Below are 18098 nucleotides of genomic sequence, written 5' to 3'. Positions count from 1 at the left end.
AGTAACGCCAAAGCGACACACCATAGGGCGTATGCTTCCCATAACATGGGCAAGAGCAAATCTAGAACCGGTTTACTCTCACAGCGCTCTGTTCCTTTTCACAATCAATCAGTGATGCGGAAATCTACAAAACTGACACGGGGTCAGCGGTAAAGTGCTATTTGTTGTTTCAACTTCTGATGCTTTTCCAGGGTGAAGGCCAGGTTAAAGATATTGCAGGCTCACCGCCCATGGTGCTGACTTAAATCTGAACCGGTAGGTAAGATGCGCAGACTGTCATCATCCATCAGGATGAACTCACTGACAATGTAAGATCCAATTAAAAATGAGTCCATTTTTAGCAGTGTGCATTTACCATGAGATTTTAAACTTCTCATTAAAACCAAATAAAGCCTTTTTTCTTCAACCAGAAGATAATATTCTTGAGAGGAAAGTAAAAAAATCCATCTGAATCCACAAATTTCAGATTTGTGTGTTCTGACACAAGATGGCTGCCAGGCAGAGGAGACAGCTGTTTTTTAGTCCAAGCATCACTGATGGACCGCAGTGCTTTTCCTTGAGGAGACAGCTCAGCCGACATCAGCCCATCTGCAGTGCTCTGCCATTAGCAGTTCAAGGATCTTGCAGAGCCGGAGGCCCCGGGATTAGCCTATCAGCCAGACGACTGGATGTAAATGTCACCTGATTGGACAGATGATGATTTAGAGGCAGATAAAAAAAAAACAACAAGATTTCAGCCTGCATCCTGTCTAGGGTGGGATCAATACTTCTCTGGTTACAGGGATTGTCAAATTAAATTTTAGTTGTTAGAAATGATTACTACTAGTCACACAAAATGGTCAGGCTTTGTGATGGGTGGGGGTGAAATTGTGCTTTGTGGGGAGCAGGAGGAAGCCAGGGCACGAGTGATCGTCTTGGTCCACGCCAAGGGAATCGATACCGCCGAGGGCAAGAGTTTGATATGTCTCCCTGATAAGTCTCTGTGTCTTTTGGGCCTCGATATAATAGAGCATAGATATTGTTTCCTGCCAAACACACAGACAGCACACACAGAAATACACACAGAAGTATACAGAAAGGCAGGCAGCCATGCACACATACTCAACCCAAACAGGCAGCCAAGCACAAAAAGCACAGCACACATTCTGGGGGGACATTTAATCTTCCTCAGATTCAATATGTCTCAGGTTTTCAGACTGGGACCCAGGAATTCCGAGGCGAAAAAAACACCTCTGAAAAAAATGTCTTTGTTGAAAAATGCCTTTTCTGTCCTTTACTATCCATTTTGGAACTTCTTTTTCCCCACAGCTTCTTTTCTTTGGCACAGAAGTCTTTTTAATCGGACTGAGATAGGATTTTTCTCTTTGACTTTCCATTAGTAACAAGTCTGTAAATGTGTGCGCACTGGATTTACCTCTTTTCTATTACTCTAGTTTCACTAATTTAAAGACAAATGAGTAATACTTGTCAATATGTTGTGCTGCTAAAGTAATTAGACTCAGGATACAAAAACAACCACTTGTCTGATCTAAATTAGGATTAGAGATTGATACTGTGGATTGGTTTTAAATTGGTAATGATTAGTTCCTGATTGGTCAGAATCTTTATGTTGTTAGAACCCTGCAGCAGTAAGTAGTTCTATCAGTATGTGGACGTCATTAATTCATTAGTTTATTTTAGATTTTTAGTAAGCCTGCTGTTAAATAAGGGTACTGGGTGACTATAAAGAGATGAATGTGCTAATGATACAGTGAATACTGTGTGTAATAGTTGTTCAGTGTAATGTGGAAACATTTGGGATCTGATGGTGTTTCATCTAATTCACAGTATTTCACTTTCAGCCCAAAGCGGCCAGTCCACTCCATTTTATACCCAAATTAGAAACCGGTTTAATGCCTGAAATGTAACCATTCTTTCACCCTAACTAAAGGTAAAACTCTATAAAAGGTGTTAAAACTATAGGACATATTAATACTGTCAGCTTGGGCAAAATGCCCGAAATACCCATGAAACAGCTGGCAGAGTGCTACCTTATTTCATGTATTAATATGTTTCTTTAAAAAAAAGGAGAGGTAAGGATGAACCTGTCCCAGATAGGGGTGGCTGTGGATAAAGGGTAGATTCGGTTGTCCCTCAACCAAAAGTTCGGGGGTTCAATCCCCAGCTCCTGCGGCCACAGGTCGATGTGTCATTGGGCCAGACACTTAACCCCAAGAGTCTCCAGCAATTGCTTTGTCGCTGGCATATGAATGTGTACGAATGGGATTAGCTGATACTGATAGACACTTTGCATCCTCAGTGTGTGAATGTGGTATCAATGGGTGAATATGACCTGCGCCTTGAGAAGTCAGAACTCTAGAAAAGCGATGTACAAGCTGAAGTCCATTTAGCAAATGTAGATATTAAATGGTTGTTTACAGCAGCAGAAGTGTTCATTCCAAACAGTATCTGGCCAAATGTGTTGCCATGAAGGAGAAACATGAATACTTGCCAAAGTGGTTCATTGGACAAAAAAATGATAAAATCCCTTAGAGTGCAAGTCATCAGAAGCAGCAAATAGCGCTGTAACAAAGATCTCCCATCTTGACGCCTTCATACTTGCATATTGCATCATGAACAGAGTTATACTGGTATCCCAGTGAATTCACACTGCAGTACAGTAATGTGGAATGCTGCATGTGAGCACACAACAGGAGCTCTACATACACACACACTCAGGCATGCACACACACCGTTCTGCATCGCAGACTCTGACGTTACACAATGCCAGCTCTTCCCCCCCATTATGCCTTTGTCACTGCCTCTGGAGCAGGTAGGAAGGACTTCGCCCCAAGAATTGCGCCTGTGTTTAACGTGGTAGTCCACCTTCACATGGCAGTCTGTAAACGCCAACACTTTTTTAGGTTTTCCATGAAATTATCAACTATTAAGTATCATTCAGTGTACCTAAAAACAACTGTTGTCATAGTTACCAGATACTGGCACGGTATTTTTTGAGGGGAGAATAACAGCACGCTGCCAAAACAACTTATTGTTTACATTTTCCACAGCAAAGATTCACCATGAGTGGTAAGTTTGACTGTTATAAGAAAGTTGAGATTCTTTCAAGAAAACACTACTCAAACGTGTACGGTACATAAGATGTACAGTACAGCTTTGTTTACTTGGGATGCCAAAGTTGACAAAAAAAAATCTCTCTAAAGGTTATTTCTTGCTCTAACACTTACGCTGTGCCTTTTCAAGAGCCTAAGTGTGTCTGACCTGTTTTTTTTTTAAAGCCACTGTTTACCTGTGTGCACCTTTATAGTTATTGATCTCAGAATTAGGAGGAGCATTGACTTTACATTTATCTTTTTACGGTAACAGACACATGTGAGGTAAAAATCAGGCTTCAATCAAGTTCTCACTTTCATATCTTCCTGTTCTCACCATTAAATATTTGTAATGAGGCTAAACTAGTCTGCAAAAGAAATTAATTTCACAAAAATCCTCAATGAAGGGAAAATTAATACTGGTCACCTGTAGACTGGAATCCCATTAAAATTAAGAAGTAGGATTGATTAAAGAGCCGTTAGTATTGGTAACAAAAAGCAGATAAAATCAACAATCAGTTCCACCCTCCAAGAATCAATCATTTTACTCACCCAGTTTTGGCAAAGTTGGTCCAATAGGTCATGACCACAGCACTGAGCATGACGTCATTCTTGGAGAAGTTACAGGGGAAGAGGTCTGTTGGGCCGATCATAGGAATTCCAAACACATAGGGCACCTCATCTCCGTGGGCGGCATCCGACCAGGCTGGCTTCATCAGGCTCTGGCAGTGGTGGTAGAAGGCGTAGAAGTAGGTGGGAGAGCCGTAGCGAGCGTGGAGATCAGCCGTCACCACAGAAGGTTCCACCCACTGATGGTCAGTGAAAAGAGCCACCAGGGTTTTACGCCTGGTCTCTGGATTGTCTCTGTCTGCCCAGTCTGTGTACATAAACTTAATGGTCTCCCTCAGCGTGTCCTTGCCCTCCGGGTAACCATACAGACTGTCCACAAAGTCCGACACGGAGAAGTCAAAGTCATTACCAGACACGCCGTCCTCTGAATCCACCACATTCTCCACAAAGCGCAGCCCCTCACCCTGATTGACCCCCAGCATGATGTCGTAGTTGAGGAACTCACCCTGCTCCATCAGGATCTCAGGGTCATCGGGGATGACATCACCGTCGATAACGGGTCCGAAGGCAACGTGGTACCTCGCTGGTTGTATGTCCTGCTCCACTAGCTCCCTGGAGCTCTTCTTCCTCAGACAGTCCACCATGTCCAAGGTGTCCAGGACGTTACAGCCCACCTTCTCTGCCAGGAGACGTGTGTACTTGACTGGCTGGTAGTTCACCGCCCAGCTGGAGAGGGCTGAGCCGCTTTGAATGATGGCTCTGTGGAAGAGACCTGCACAGGAAAAACAGGAAAAAGGGACAGGAAGATGTGATTGTGTCACTATAACAGAGGATAATTCAGTTATGTGCTACACTACATGATATTTTTTAATTTAGTTGCTGGCAAGATCAAAAGGGGGCTGTCAGCTACAAAGGCGATAAGAATAACAAAGGCCAGACAGAACAAGTCCTTGTTGCCACACGAGACAATAATGGAATCATGGCTGTGATAATGAATGTGCAGATGGCCCGGTCTCACAGACAGCTCGCAGACAGAGTATGGAATCAGCACTCTGTCTGTCAGCTTGTCTTCTTCCATCCATCTCTATGTGCTCGCTCTGTAATAATCTCTGTATGTTTGTCAGGAGCAGATGCTGCCAGTATGGCTCTAGAGGCAAGCATCAAAACTTCAAAACAGAACCTACAGCTTACGAGAAGAAATGATTTTACCTGTAGGAGATTTTAGAAATGCAAAGAGACTCTGATTTAAGCGTTGTTGAATGTATGAACTGTGTGCATATGCCCTCCACCTGCTAATGCACTTTTCATGGTAGCTTAAATTAGATGAACCTTAAACAGGGCAATTACAGACGCAGATGCTCCTTTTTGCACTCATTACAAACAGACACACTCACACACACATAGAGTATGTCTGCATCATCAGTTACACCGTGCTTGAGTTAATTTTTTTAACTGAGAGATCACTAAATTCTACAGGAGTTTGGGGGTGGATTTGCTATAAATAAATCTTGACTCCTACTCCGTACATTTGCAGAAGGAATGGGGCTGCACACATCACCTGGCGATACAATGCAACATGGTGGAACACAATAAAAGAAGACCTAGCTGAACAGAAAAAAACATGGTCTCCTGCTTGTTATACACAAAAATAGGGACTTGGAGTCAACAGACCATCCATTACGTTGATCTTCATAGGAGTTTTGTGTGTGTGTGTGTGTGTGTGTGTGTGTGTGTGTGTGTGTGTGTTGGAGGGCTTTAAAGGGGGGTGAAGGGGGTTTAGAAACCCAGGCGAACAAATCTACAGTCTCATGGGGATGCTCTCTCGCAAATTAAATTACATTTTAGTTGCAGAGCAGTATGAAGGAAATCTAAAATGACTTTTCAGCACAAGTAACAGATCCCAAATAACAAACATAATTTCCTCAGAAATAATTGAATTGCGTCCTCTTTGAAAGATTTCTCCTTGTAGACAGCAGAGTGAAGGTGACATGACATCCTCTCTGTCTCGGGTACAGCCTCACATCATCACCGATGCTGAAAAGTCTCCGTCTTGACAGCACCCTTCCTCCCAGCCTGATTTGTTTGTGTTTTTAAATTGGAAGTGCTGTTTTACAAATCTCAAGAAAAAGCAGACATAGCTCATACTACTGGACCACACAGTGTTATTTCTCATGGCATGGTGTTATTTCTCATTTTCCTGCAAGAGTCTAGTAATACCACTGAAGTCACAGTGAAAGAAACACTCCCCGAATGGCATGCATTAGAAGAAAAAAGTCATTAAATGATTCCCCATTTAGGCTACAAAGTCTTGCAGAGAAATGTGCATGCACGCACGCAGACTCAGTTTGTGGTATTTCAGTGACAGTGTGGGTGGCTGTGTTGAAGTCTTTGTGTTTATGAGGTAAACAGCAGACTTAAGTGCCAGATATATCACTTTGGTAGTCTTAATCAGTGGCGGCGGGGGGCTTATTTCTTCTTGGCGAAGATGAAGTGTTTATTTACAGAGCTATTTACATTTATTTGTTCGCAAGTAGTAAGTAGAATTAATGCGTCTGGGTGAGTGAACTGTGAAATGTTTGCATGGCGAGAGCATTGTACTAGTACAAGCCACAGTTTGTGTATTAGAACATTGATTTTAGTTCTGGAAGCTGTTGTTGCAGAATCAGATTTTGATACACATTTAAATTGTCGGTTTTGAATTAATCCTCAGAGTACAAAAAAAATATTTTTTCCTTTTAAAAAAAAAAAATAATATCATTGTAAGAGGAGACAGTCAACTGTCTGTGGCTTTGCCCAATGTACGTTTATATTTACATAACATTATATATTTTTGACGAAATCTCTCTCTCTCTCTCTCTCTATACGTGTATATATAGGCCTATATATAAAGAGAAAATATTTAAAATGTCTCTTTCTAAATCATTAGAAATGTTTTCATAATTAAAGCTTTTCTCTCTTGTCCCCTTAACTTCATATCTTTTGTTTTTGTAGATGTGGAGATGTTTTTGTGAGTACTGTTTCATGGGTTTTAGAGATGTTGAATGATGGCTTTCATATTTTAGTTGTGTAATATTTCTTTCCATTCACTGTATGTTGAGTTTAACTGTTGGTTTGTGGATGTTGATGTGTGCCAGCCTCTTCCTTGATATCTGTTTCTGCAACAAGAATCTTAATCTACGTGTAGATGAACATCAACTTTCTGTGGCTTTGCCCCGAAGCTGCCCTTGGATCAGTCCTGTGGTTGTGTGTCTCTGCAGGACGGTGGCCCGTGCCGCGTCCCAGTGAGCGGAAGCAGATGTCGAGGTTTTCAACCACTTGAAAGCATTAGAGAGGGGCAGCCACAAGATGAAAGATGGCCGCTCCGAGGCAGCAAGGAGGGGGAGGGCGAAGGGGGGGGGGAGCAGAGGCTTAATCCTGCCATCCCCTCCCTGCTCCCCCTCCCCTCCCCGCCTCACTCTTTAGTGGTATTGCCTCTCTTCACATCTCAACTCCGATTGCGCTGTGCAAACAGAGCCAGTCATGGTGCAGGGAGTCTGTCATGAATCCCAATGCCGCTGGCCATGCCACTGCCACTTTCTAAAAGTCTTTGATCACAAGTTTGTCAGAAAGAAAAACCGTTTGCCAGCAGCGCAGCTCCTATGATTGCCAACACCATTTGACAGACATACGTATATCAAATCCGTTTGCTGTAATTGAGGAGAGTGGTTGAATATGACAGGGCTTGGTCAAACTCTCAATCTGCACCCAAAACTCACAGATGGCCCACTGCTGAGGAGCCAGGGTGACACTTTCAGATTTATCTCCCGCTTTGGTTGATGAAAAGAGGAAGAGTGACCGAGGCTGCACTATTGTTTGTCGAGAAACATATAAATCCAGCGTGCATGAGCTGTCACCTGACCAATAAATATGTATTAGAGCTGTGTGTGATGAGCCCCGCTGTGGGAGGAAGCTCACAGGGGAAGGTCAAAGAGAGAGGGGAGGAAGAGCATGGGCTCAATCGCCCACTGAGGGAATCCACTAATTATCCACACTGGGACGTGTGTGTGCATGTGTGTGTGTGTGTGTGAGCCTGCACGTTGTTTTTTGCTGACTTTGATTGATAAGGCACGGCCATGATGAATAGACCAACAGACGACAGGCATCATCATGACGGAGGTTAACCATTTGTGACATTGTTTTGTCTTCAGTATCTACTCTGACATCTACGCAGCAAGCGATTCCTCACTCAACATCCCGCCAAATTATACAGAAAGAGCGTGACGCAACACGGCCGAGACGTGTGTCACATTCACATCTCGCATGTTTTCACTTTGTTAAAGCAACAGATAGCCCTGAAATTATCTGCCTGTGTTTGACATGCGAGAACCCGACACCCAAACTGTGAGCAGATCCATCAAGCCGCAGCGTTGCTGGCAGATTGAGGTCACGCTGAATTATGACTGGAGCTGCGAGGTAATCACTCATTGGGTGCCTGCTAAAATGCTGTCGCGTCGCTCTGCAGCGCCCGTGTGCTGCGGCTTGCCGACCTCGACCGCTCTGCACCCCTCGCCGCTAGACGCTGCTGGATGGGCGTGCGGTTGGGGTGGAATGAAGATAATTCAGGGCTGATGAAAAAAAAAAAAAAGAGCGCTTGACCTTGGGGGTACGATGACCACAGCATAGGTTAGAGAGCCTCAAACCACACACACAGGCTAAAGTTTAAACTGTGTTTTGACAACAGCAATATGGATGCTTCATCACTGGAGAGAGAGAGTAACAACACTGCTGTGCTTTGGCTCGCTGCTGATGTATTACGTAGCATTTTTGGGCATGTGTGAGTGTTGAGCCAGTGTTCATTGACAAGGATGTTGTGTTTGTGAACAAAAACTTTTCCGGAAAAAAAACCCACCGAAGCTAAGCATCAACGGTGAGTTTTATCAGCCTCATCCAGACATTAATGCTACTTTGAAGAGCATCCTGCAAAACCACAACAACCTCAACAATGTCATCCAAATAAAATAAAAAAGACTGAGCAAGACAACATTAGCGTCTATGCGACGTCTATCGAATGACCTTGAAAGTATGGATTGGCCAACGCTTATATTATAGGTCAGTGATTCATTTTCTTAACAATCTTCTACATGACTTTAATAGCTAATAGGGGTGAAAATATGTAAAGCAGCTAAATCTGATCAAAATTCCTCTCATATACATAAAAGCCATCGCAAGAGAGGAATAACGTGGCCACAGGGACATGTCTTTCCTTCTCTCACTTTTTTTCCTTTTCCCATAACTCCTACTGGATCTTGTTCTTCCTCGCCGTCAATCTTTCCTCCACTCAGTTTTTTTTTCTCTTTATCGCACTCTCCCTGTCTTTTCTTTTCCTGAGGAACCATGCTGAGTCCCTCCCTGCTGATTGTGAGACATAAGCCTGCGTTCAGCGGAGCCTGAATCCTCTGAGCCACCTCCACCATCTCTTCAGTGTAACCAAATCTCCACAGACCCTGTGGACTGTGCAGAGCCCCCTCTGTTGCAAACATTCCTCTCCTTCTACACTCAAACTAGGCTACTACTCAGTTGGACACACTCAATAAATGTTGCTTTGCTGTTTTTGCAGCATTACACTTCGGCTGATCTTTTCTTTCTCTCTGTTTTTTTTCTCTACATCCGTTATTAATGCTCATCTTCACTCAGAGATATTTTTTTCCCTACAAAAATAAAGATATAAGAAGTGATTTAATCCCGTCTGAATTATTAAAGGCAAGCCAGGGGATGAATTTTTAAGAAATTTGCTTAATTGTACATCTTTGGCCACTTTGTAACACAGGGTTAAAGCTGCAGTCTCCATGGCTACAGCCCACAGTACCACAGGCTGCATACACTTAAACTCAAGTGCCTCTGGTTCTGATCATGCATTAGTCCATGGATAATTTCATATTGGTTTGGCAGCTTTGAAACAACACCTACATTGTGTCCCTGTTCCATATGAATTTCTCACAGACACTGAAATCTTAAACTTCAAACTGACAGAATGAGAAAGAGGGCAAGGCGAGCCATCCTGAGACAGTGGTGTCATCATTGAATACACTCCCATGACCCCCCCAGGCTACATCAGGATACTGTACGTTCAAGCACAAAACCATCCAAACAGCGTTTGAGTGTTGATCTGAGCAACGCTGTTATTTGTAAAACTAGTTTGCTTAAACATATAAAACAAGACATGCAACGACCCAAATAGGACTAAGCATGCATGACTTGTTTTTTCCCCCTCTGTTATAGCTTCTTGTTACCTGGCCTCACATGTCTCCTCTAAACCAGATTTAGCGCAGACCCTTTATCGTAACAGATCATCCAACGGGACGGCTGCCAGAGAAAATGCATCCTCCAACTGTTTTGTTTTCTCATGGATCTGAACAAAACAGCCCACTGTTGCTTAATTCCTACACGACTTAAGTCTGTCTTACATCCCAGGAGGTGTTGTAGTAAATTCAAGTGAAGAGAAGTGGGCTTTGAAACACAAGGACAGCGCTGCTCATGTTTCATCATGTCCATATCGAGTCAGAGTCTGAGGGGGCAGTGTGTTTTCATCTATCAGTGTGAGACATGCTTCATGCCAGCCCTATATATTGTTGTTTGAAGCTGTTGGTCTGCTGCTCCAGCCTCTGTAGAGACTGCCTGCTTGCCTGCAGGCTGCGGCTTAGGCCAGATAAAGAGTTTGATCCACAAGGGTGGATAGAGGCAGGAAGGAGGAAGGGAACGGGAAAGCAGAACAGAAGTGAGACAGCACAAAAAAAAAAAACACAAAAAAAGATGGAAGAGAAGAGAAGAGGAAGGATGAAGGTTTGTGTGAAGGAGAGTTGAAGAAATGGGAAATAGCTAGAAGCAAAAGCAGGAGAGGAAGTTAGAGGAGGATAAAAATGACCCCATTGACAGGCTGCACCCAGGATCCAGGATCGATGTGCATCCGAGCCCTGGCGAGTGTGATATCTCCTACTAATCACGACGTGACATCCACTGGTCAATACCACACACTCCAGGCCTCATCATCGCACGCCAATGGCCTCCCTCCGTCTGCACGCACGGCTCAGCAGGGCCACCGCTCCTCCTTGAACTCATCAATCTGGCGGCTAATCACAGGCACGCACAGCACACCTGAGTCAAACAGTAATTGTGGACTAATTCATTGAATTCATTTCCAGCCTAGAAATTGGCGTGACTGGGTGTGTGAGGGGGGTTAGCACATCAGGAGATTTCAGATTAGTACATGTTGCCGTTTGCAGTAAAGCAGATTACTGACATTTCAAAAAAAAAAAATCTGTGTTTGTTTTAGTTTCTCCAAAACAGCAAATTGGATCTGGTACTCATGTAGGGTGCTGGATATTTAAAAATCTGTTGTGATCCGGTTAAAATGCCCACAAACATCTGCACAAGCATAAATGGCCATGTGTCATCTCTCTTTAACTCGCTTTCAAAAGCCTGAAGTAAGTGTGTTTGATGGATCAAATAATGACAGGCTCTATATGTGCTCCCTTTTCTCTACCTGTTGACTGACAAGGTTGTTCTCTGAAGATTCCATAAAAGACTTGAAATTCATTCAAAGTCATTAGATGATACATTATAATCAAAATACTAGCAAGATAGAGAAGGTTTAAAAGATAAAGGAAGAAAGGAGATCAGAAAAAACTTCTGTAATTATTGATCTCATAGCAAGAAAAATGTCATTTACAGTTAAATTCATTCATCTGTTTCTCATATTTCCTGGACGTAATCTTTGCATTCTCATGACTATACATGCATGTAAGCATACATATTGGATGGATGTCTTTCCTTCATACCACCCAGCTAAGAGAAAAAGAGAGCCTTCATGGTGAATTTTTCCATTTGCACTCATGCATGTGTCACTAATGCTGCAGCCTCTGAAGAACAGAGAACACTGTCTCCGTGTCCTTCTATTGCTAGCTCTCTTTGTGCTGTGGCATTCACAGAGCCCAATCCACAGTGCTGCTGCAATGCCTAGATTGGCCTGATAGCTGTGTATGCACAACAACAACACGCACTGCCAGCGAGCCTTGACTAGGCGTCGAAGCTGAAATGGGAGGAATAATGAGTTATTACAGGGTTATCTGTGTGTATCTCCATGTCATGACTGTGTAAGCGGCTCTGCTAATCTCATTAGATGGGACAAGTTGTTAAAGATGTTTTCTGATTTCCTCTCTCCTCTCCTACTGCGTCCACAAATAGATTTCAGATCAGTGTGCTGAGAGGAAATGATTAGTGCCTTTAGCTCCCTCAGACACTTTGTTTCATGGGAGAATTCTGCAAGTGGCTGCTGTGTAGGAACAGTGAAAACATCTGACTCCTGTTGTTTCTAAATATATACTCATCATGCTTTTCCTCCACATCTGCATTGTATAGCAGCCCCAAAGCTTTGTTCATTTTTATACATGCAGCCAGAAGTGACAGGCAGAGACAAATAGTGCACTCACATCAATGAGGCAAAGCTCCATAAGTACAAATCAGATGTAAAATATGTCTAGCATGGGCAGGTTAAAGATATAAGTCACATACAAATATGACAATTCAGCCATGAAACGTGGATGGATGGGAAGCCTCTATTCTTGGTGACATCTTGCCTGTGACAGCCAGATGGGATGGCTGAAACTCATTTTTTTTGGGCCAGGCAAAGCCGAGGAGAGGGCGCCGTTGTATTTGTGACAAATTGTTGCAAGGGGTGTACACCCCCCCAGGGGGAATCAGAGGGATTCAGAGCAAAGAGGGAGCGAAAGAGTGACAGCAAGGGAGAGAGCGTGAGAGAGAAAAGAGAGAGAGAGAGAGAGAGACCTCAGTCTAAGTGCCCGAGTCTTGCAGAAACAAATTAGCTGTGAGCTGTGGGGGTACGGGAGGTGAAACTGAGATGGATACACACATACTGGCTAAAAGCAGAAGGTGGGTGGAAGCTTACTGTTTGCAAGGCCCCTTTCACAGCCTTCGAGTGCAGCAGATCACTAGCTTACAAGCCTTTGAGTCTGCGATTAAATCTGATTGTTGCATACCTACAATAAGAAACAATGTGCAGGGTGTTCAGACACACGCAGAGTATATAGATGTTGTCTTAGCTTCACATGTGCATCCTCTAAATATCAAGTGATTCTTCAGGGAAGGCAATCCAATTTTAGCTGCACAGAAAATACCTACAGGCAACTTGTTATATATGTATCCTATACACTTCCCACATAAATGCTACTTGCACACACACTCAAGCTCATTAAGCACCATGCAAAGAGCTCTTAGTAGGCAGCAACCTTTTTTGACCAAGAACATCAACAGCTCTTTTAATCTAAACCTCCATTAATGAAGCAGAACCAGAGGAGACATTAGAAAAAAAAACACTCCCTGGATGCACTTTACTTCCTGCGCCCAACTCCAAATTATCGAGCTCTTCCTATTAAAAAGAGCCCCCCGTTACCGATGCCTTTCAGGGTCAGTGGTCACACCAACAGCAGAAGCGTCCGAGCTGATTAACTATTGTATCGAGCATGAACGCTGGGCGCGGGGCTCCAGCAGCGTAAACATATTCTTCGAGCTGTGCCTATGTCACTCTGTGTGTTCTTCTCTCTCCCTGCGTCTGACACCACTGTTCGCTGCTCGGCCCATTGTGCCAGCAGCCCCTGGAGCCAGAAGCCGCACAAGCTCGGTCTAATTCAAGGCGGCACACCATGCAAACAGCGGACAAAAATAGGATGGATATGTGTTGCCCTCGCCTTGCCCCCCTTCTTGTGCACACATTAAAGATTGAGAGCCCAAACTCCGGGCCGGGGATGGGACGCCGTATCCGTACGTGATCCTAACACCTGACTGTGGAATTACCTGCTGCTGTGTTTGTGCATTTATTGAGTGTGTGTGTGTGTGTGTGCGTGTATGTGTCTGTTTGTATGTGTGTCTGAGCAGCCCTGTGTACTGTGTGCTGAGAGATAGCAGCACTGTCACAACAGCACATCCCGGGAGAGCACTATGTCTGCCTTCCCATGCCTCCTGCTTCAAACTGTAAACTCTCATCGAGTCAATTACTGTCCCAGAGTCTTTAGCCACCATAGCCACTTACTGTAAGTGGACGTTGAGACAATTGGGTTATGACATGTCCTGCTGTACGTCCATTGGCAGCAGCAGCAGCTCTCTGAAAATCTAGCCGAACAAATCAAGTCAACTGGAAATCCCAACAATTAAGAGTTATTTGTGCAGCCTATCCGAACTCACAGTCGGCCACAGAGCATTGATTTGCTGTAAAACTGAATCAATCCATTCGAATGTTTTTATTTTTATTAGGAAACACAGAGTTGCTGAAATGTTGACTTTTGTAAAAGAGATTAAAAATGTGTCCACCAAAGTGTTCATCAGTCTGAGAACCATCATTTCTGCCTACTCTGAACAAAAGTGTGCTGACTGCACATTTATCAAACTAGAAAACGTATTTTAGCAAGACAAACACCATCATTTGGATGAAGATGGCTGCCGACATTCATTCTCATTGTGTCTCAGATGCCGAGGGGAGGCAGGAAGAAAGGGCGGGTTAAGAGAGGATAAGAGAGGAGGGGACAGAAAAGTAAAAGCAAAAAGCTAGACCACTTCGAGATTCCCTCAGTGGGTGCTTTTGTCCCTGGAGAGTATGCAAGGCAGGCAGCAGCTCTCTGCATAGGAAAATGGCACTCGGCATGCTAACTGTGACTTTGCATTCATTGAGAGGAAGACACAGGCATCTCAACGCATTTGGTGACTCATGCAAACCACTTCCAATATGCGCTGTTCTCCAACTCAATACAAAAGCTTTGAAAAGATTTCGGAGTGTGATTGGGTTGCATTACATTTCCTTAACATCATATTTCTAGACGGTTTTGAAATATATCACTGGAACTGCAGACAACTTTTCCTCCTGCTGTCAGACCTATTCAAGATTCAATTCGGTTTCTATTGAATGGCAGACAATGAGAAAACATCAAATGTTTATTGGTCAATAGAGTTCTGCAGTTTTTATACTTTATGACACGTTAAGCCCATGCAATAGAAAAAAAAAACGACAATCTGAGCTTGTCCGCAGCTAAGAAGCTTCAATGGCTTTTGGAACAGTTTGCTCAAAGCATTTTCATTTAACTGTATTTTACACCGCTCTGCCGCCACTCTATAGGGTCATATTGGCTTATGATGCACTGCAACTGTGAGTAAATATAAGCCTGTGTATTAGATTTGGGGGCCTGAGATGAAATCTAATTTCGGCAAGGCTATGTGAGAGAGATTGCTTGCTGATACACATCCACATATCCAAGGCCACATCTGGCAGGCCCTATCAAATATACATCAACCTCAGGAGATCATGATATGGCTGCACAAAGCATCATTTTACAGTCCACAACCATTTCCTGTTCCTTGTAGCTTTTGATACAAACTCTGACATTTACGTGGAATTTTTTTCCAAATTTAACAACAAAAAAAAAAAAACAGATCTATTTTTGAGGTCCTAGCGTCCTCAAATGTCTTGATTACTGTCTGATCTCATGAGCACACCATTAAGGAACTAACTATTGTAATGAAGGCAATCAAGCACGGAGATGACTTGGCTGATATTGAGAAGTGACAGTTCATTTGAATCATTGGTGAAGCCGGCTGATAACAGATTGACAGTGTCACAAACCGTAATGGACAAGTAATTAATATCCATTGCACTGACTCCATTTGGATCACTTATGTATCATACTGAGTTTCAGGTGGGCAAAAAATACACAGAGCGACAGAAAACATCTCAATGTCTGGCGCTGTGTCAACCTCATTTCAGACTGGCCGGCCTAATAACCAAGACTATATACATTCCCCTTTCACAGCCGCACTCCAGCCGGTTTCAATTTTTGGCAGACAGAATGCGGTGTATTTTTACCTCCGGTCCTTTCTGTCAAGCTCTGAAAAGGCCAAATGGGTAGTGCAGGACAGTTTCTTCACCACCTCGATACCCAGAATTGTGTTGGCTGCTTACAGTGGAGTGCTGGTGTAGGGAGTGAAACGCAGAGTGACATGCCGAGGTCCCGGCACAAGGGCAGAAAGCTGTGAGCTGAGCTACGGTGAGGCGGAGCGCTGCATGCGTCCCCGCCCTGGAAGCCTCATCAACTATTTATTTGTGTTCCTGTGTGTGTGTGTGTATGTGTGTGTGTGTGTGTGTGTGTGTGAATGCTGCTAGCTAGCGTCATTCTGTTTGCTTATGTTGTTGTGTGTGCTTATACACAATAGTGAATTCTGGTGAGCTATGTGCCCGTCTCTCCAAGGCAAGAAAAGCCATTCAATAGTTGCCTTTCTGCCTCAGCGGTCACACTTCAGATTATCAGTCTTTTACATTCAAACCAGGCTGTAGGCTTTAGAGGAGAGAAAATAAAAAAAAAGAAGAGAAAAAAATATCACAGCCTCGTGAGAGAGAGAGAGAGAGGGAGACAGTGTGTGTGTTAGTGCACAGGTTTCTTTCTCATGTTTTGTGCTCTTTTCCATGGTAACATGCCTTTCACTGCAATCTGTCCGTTTCCATATCTTCCTCTATATTCTCCTCTCTCTGTTGTGTCTGCTGCTGCCAGGGCCAGTAGGCAAACAGCTGTAGCCACATGAAATCCCCCCCGAGTTGGGAGAGTATGTGGACTTACATGACCACATGGACTCTGTGTGTGTGTGTCCATGTGTATGTTTGCACACACAGCTGAGCTGAGCTGAGCTGAGGTGGGCTGATAATGTATGGTAGGAGAACTGGGTAGGGTATTTACACAGGCCAACCTTTAACAACAGTCAATCCCTTAGGCCTAGACCTGCAATACTCCAAGCTCTGAGTGTGTGTGTGTGTGTGAGTGTGTGTGTGTGCACATTGCGAGTATCGATGTGAGCTGCGAAGATGAGTTATGTGCGTGTTTGTGCAGGTGTGTGTGTGTGCATGCTATCAGTCCAGCCGCATGCTGGCACACTCCACTCTCTCAATGTCAAGCTAACACATATTCAACAGCCACTAAAGTCACAGCACTTGACACATATCTCGCCCGGCGTCATTCTTTTCCGGCACACATTCAAAGTGGCATCATAAGACTATAGCCATTACTATAGAGTGAGTCATTGTCAGCTTCCATCAGCACATAAAGAAATGACACATAGCACAGGTCTCTTCTATAGCACAAAGTATAAATGTTCACTCCAGGTCTTTTCATTGATCTCAAGTTTAAAAAAAAACATCATGATTATAGCTTCCCAGCATGTAAAAAAGACGGCTCTGTATATAAATGAACAATTGAAGGTCAGATATGACCTTATACCTGCAAGAAAACGTTACACAATATTCAACATGATGTGATCGTTATAGGGATTTTTTTTCTTTCTGGTCTGCAAGGGATTATCAGTTCAGTATGTAGGGAATATGGGGTGAGGTTCAGAAATGGGTCTTGATTTGTTTGAACAATTTATTGCAACAGGCTTCTTTTTCACATCAGTTGTTTTGACATGAGACTTAAAAGGTCTTTATCCATTGACTAACCTGTTTGTATACTGTTGGTTTGATATTGTCAGACTGTCATTAATACAAGATGATGTGTTTTTTAATCATTAGTGTTATTTTAATATTTGGTACGAGGGATTTTACATTTAAACTCTGTGTTGATATCCTCACTGCCTGTGTCTTTATCTTCTTGTAATTGTTGTCGAAAAGACGGAGGGAGAATTAGGGATCTAATTATTTAGAAGCTTTCAGAGTGTCGATACGGTTTAAAACACAAATTAACCGTCGTGTACACAGATAAAAAGGAAAAACTGAATTTAGGATACCATTACTCCTTAAGTATCGCAGTTCATTTTGACTTTGCAAAGAGACATACATCCCAACATTTTTAGTTTTAAATTAAACCATCAGGCTTTTTCTGGAGCTTTTCAGGGGCTAGATCTATGGGCGGATGAGGAGAAAATTGTATTTTTTACAATTGTCAAAAGGTCTAACTCCAAGAAAACTGAGCCAATGACTGAAATGTTTGGTTAAAGTTCGTATGTGGGCCTTCAGTCAGAATGGGTTTGTCCAGCTGTATACAGTATATAGACATCAAGTCAACTAGATACAAATGCAATCACTCTTCAATTTAATTGAATTTTTGTTTTTAAAAAACGGCCACAACATTTTTTTTTTAAATGTCAATAAAAATCAACTTTCACCGTTTATAATATTCATTCACTGCCATATGGAAATAGTACATCAGACAAAATCATCTGAGAGGATAGCCAGGCAGGAATGTGTGTTTTTTTTTTGACAAATCCTGTTAAATACCCGTCAAGTCAAAGCAGTCCATCACATTGATGCAGAAATGTATTACAAATTCAGTTAAGCAGACAACATTTCCTGCTTATTGATTTGTCAAAGATGATGAAATATATGAGCCGACATGAGATGCACAAAATGTTTAT

The 18098-nt window shown here is 43.0% G+C and overlaps 1 protein-coding gene across 5 annotated transcripts in view; it reads right to left on the bottom strand.

The window, feature by feature from the left end:
• Positions 1 to 18098, bottom strand: part of nlgn3a (neuroligin 3a) — a 128848-nt gene that overhangs the window by 9783 nt on the left and 100967 nt on the right. For all 5 annotated transcript variants that reach the window (XM_061047729.1, XM_061047730.1, XM_061047731.1 and 2 more), the window contains one exon: positions 3645 to 4434. In XM_061047729.1, coding sequence (XP_060903712.1) covers positions 3645 to 4434 — 790 coding nt within the window. The remainder of the gene's footprint in view (positions 1 to 3644; positions 4435 to 18098) is intronic.

Source organism: Labrus mixtus, chromosome 10 (assembly GCF_963584025.1).
Source record: "Labrus mixtus chromosome 10, fLabMix1.1, whole genome shotgun sequence".
Lineage (NCBI taxonomy): Eukaryota > Metazoa > Chordata > Actinopteri > Labriformes > Labridae > Labrus > Labrus mixtus.
Note: the sequence above shows the minus strand (reverse complement) of the source record. Positions and strands in the feature narration are given on the sequence as shown.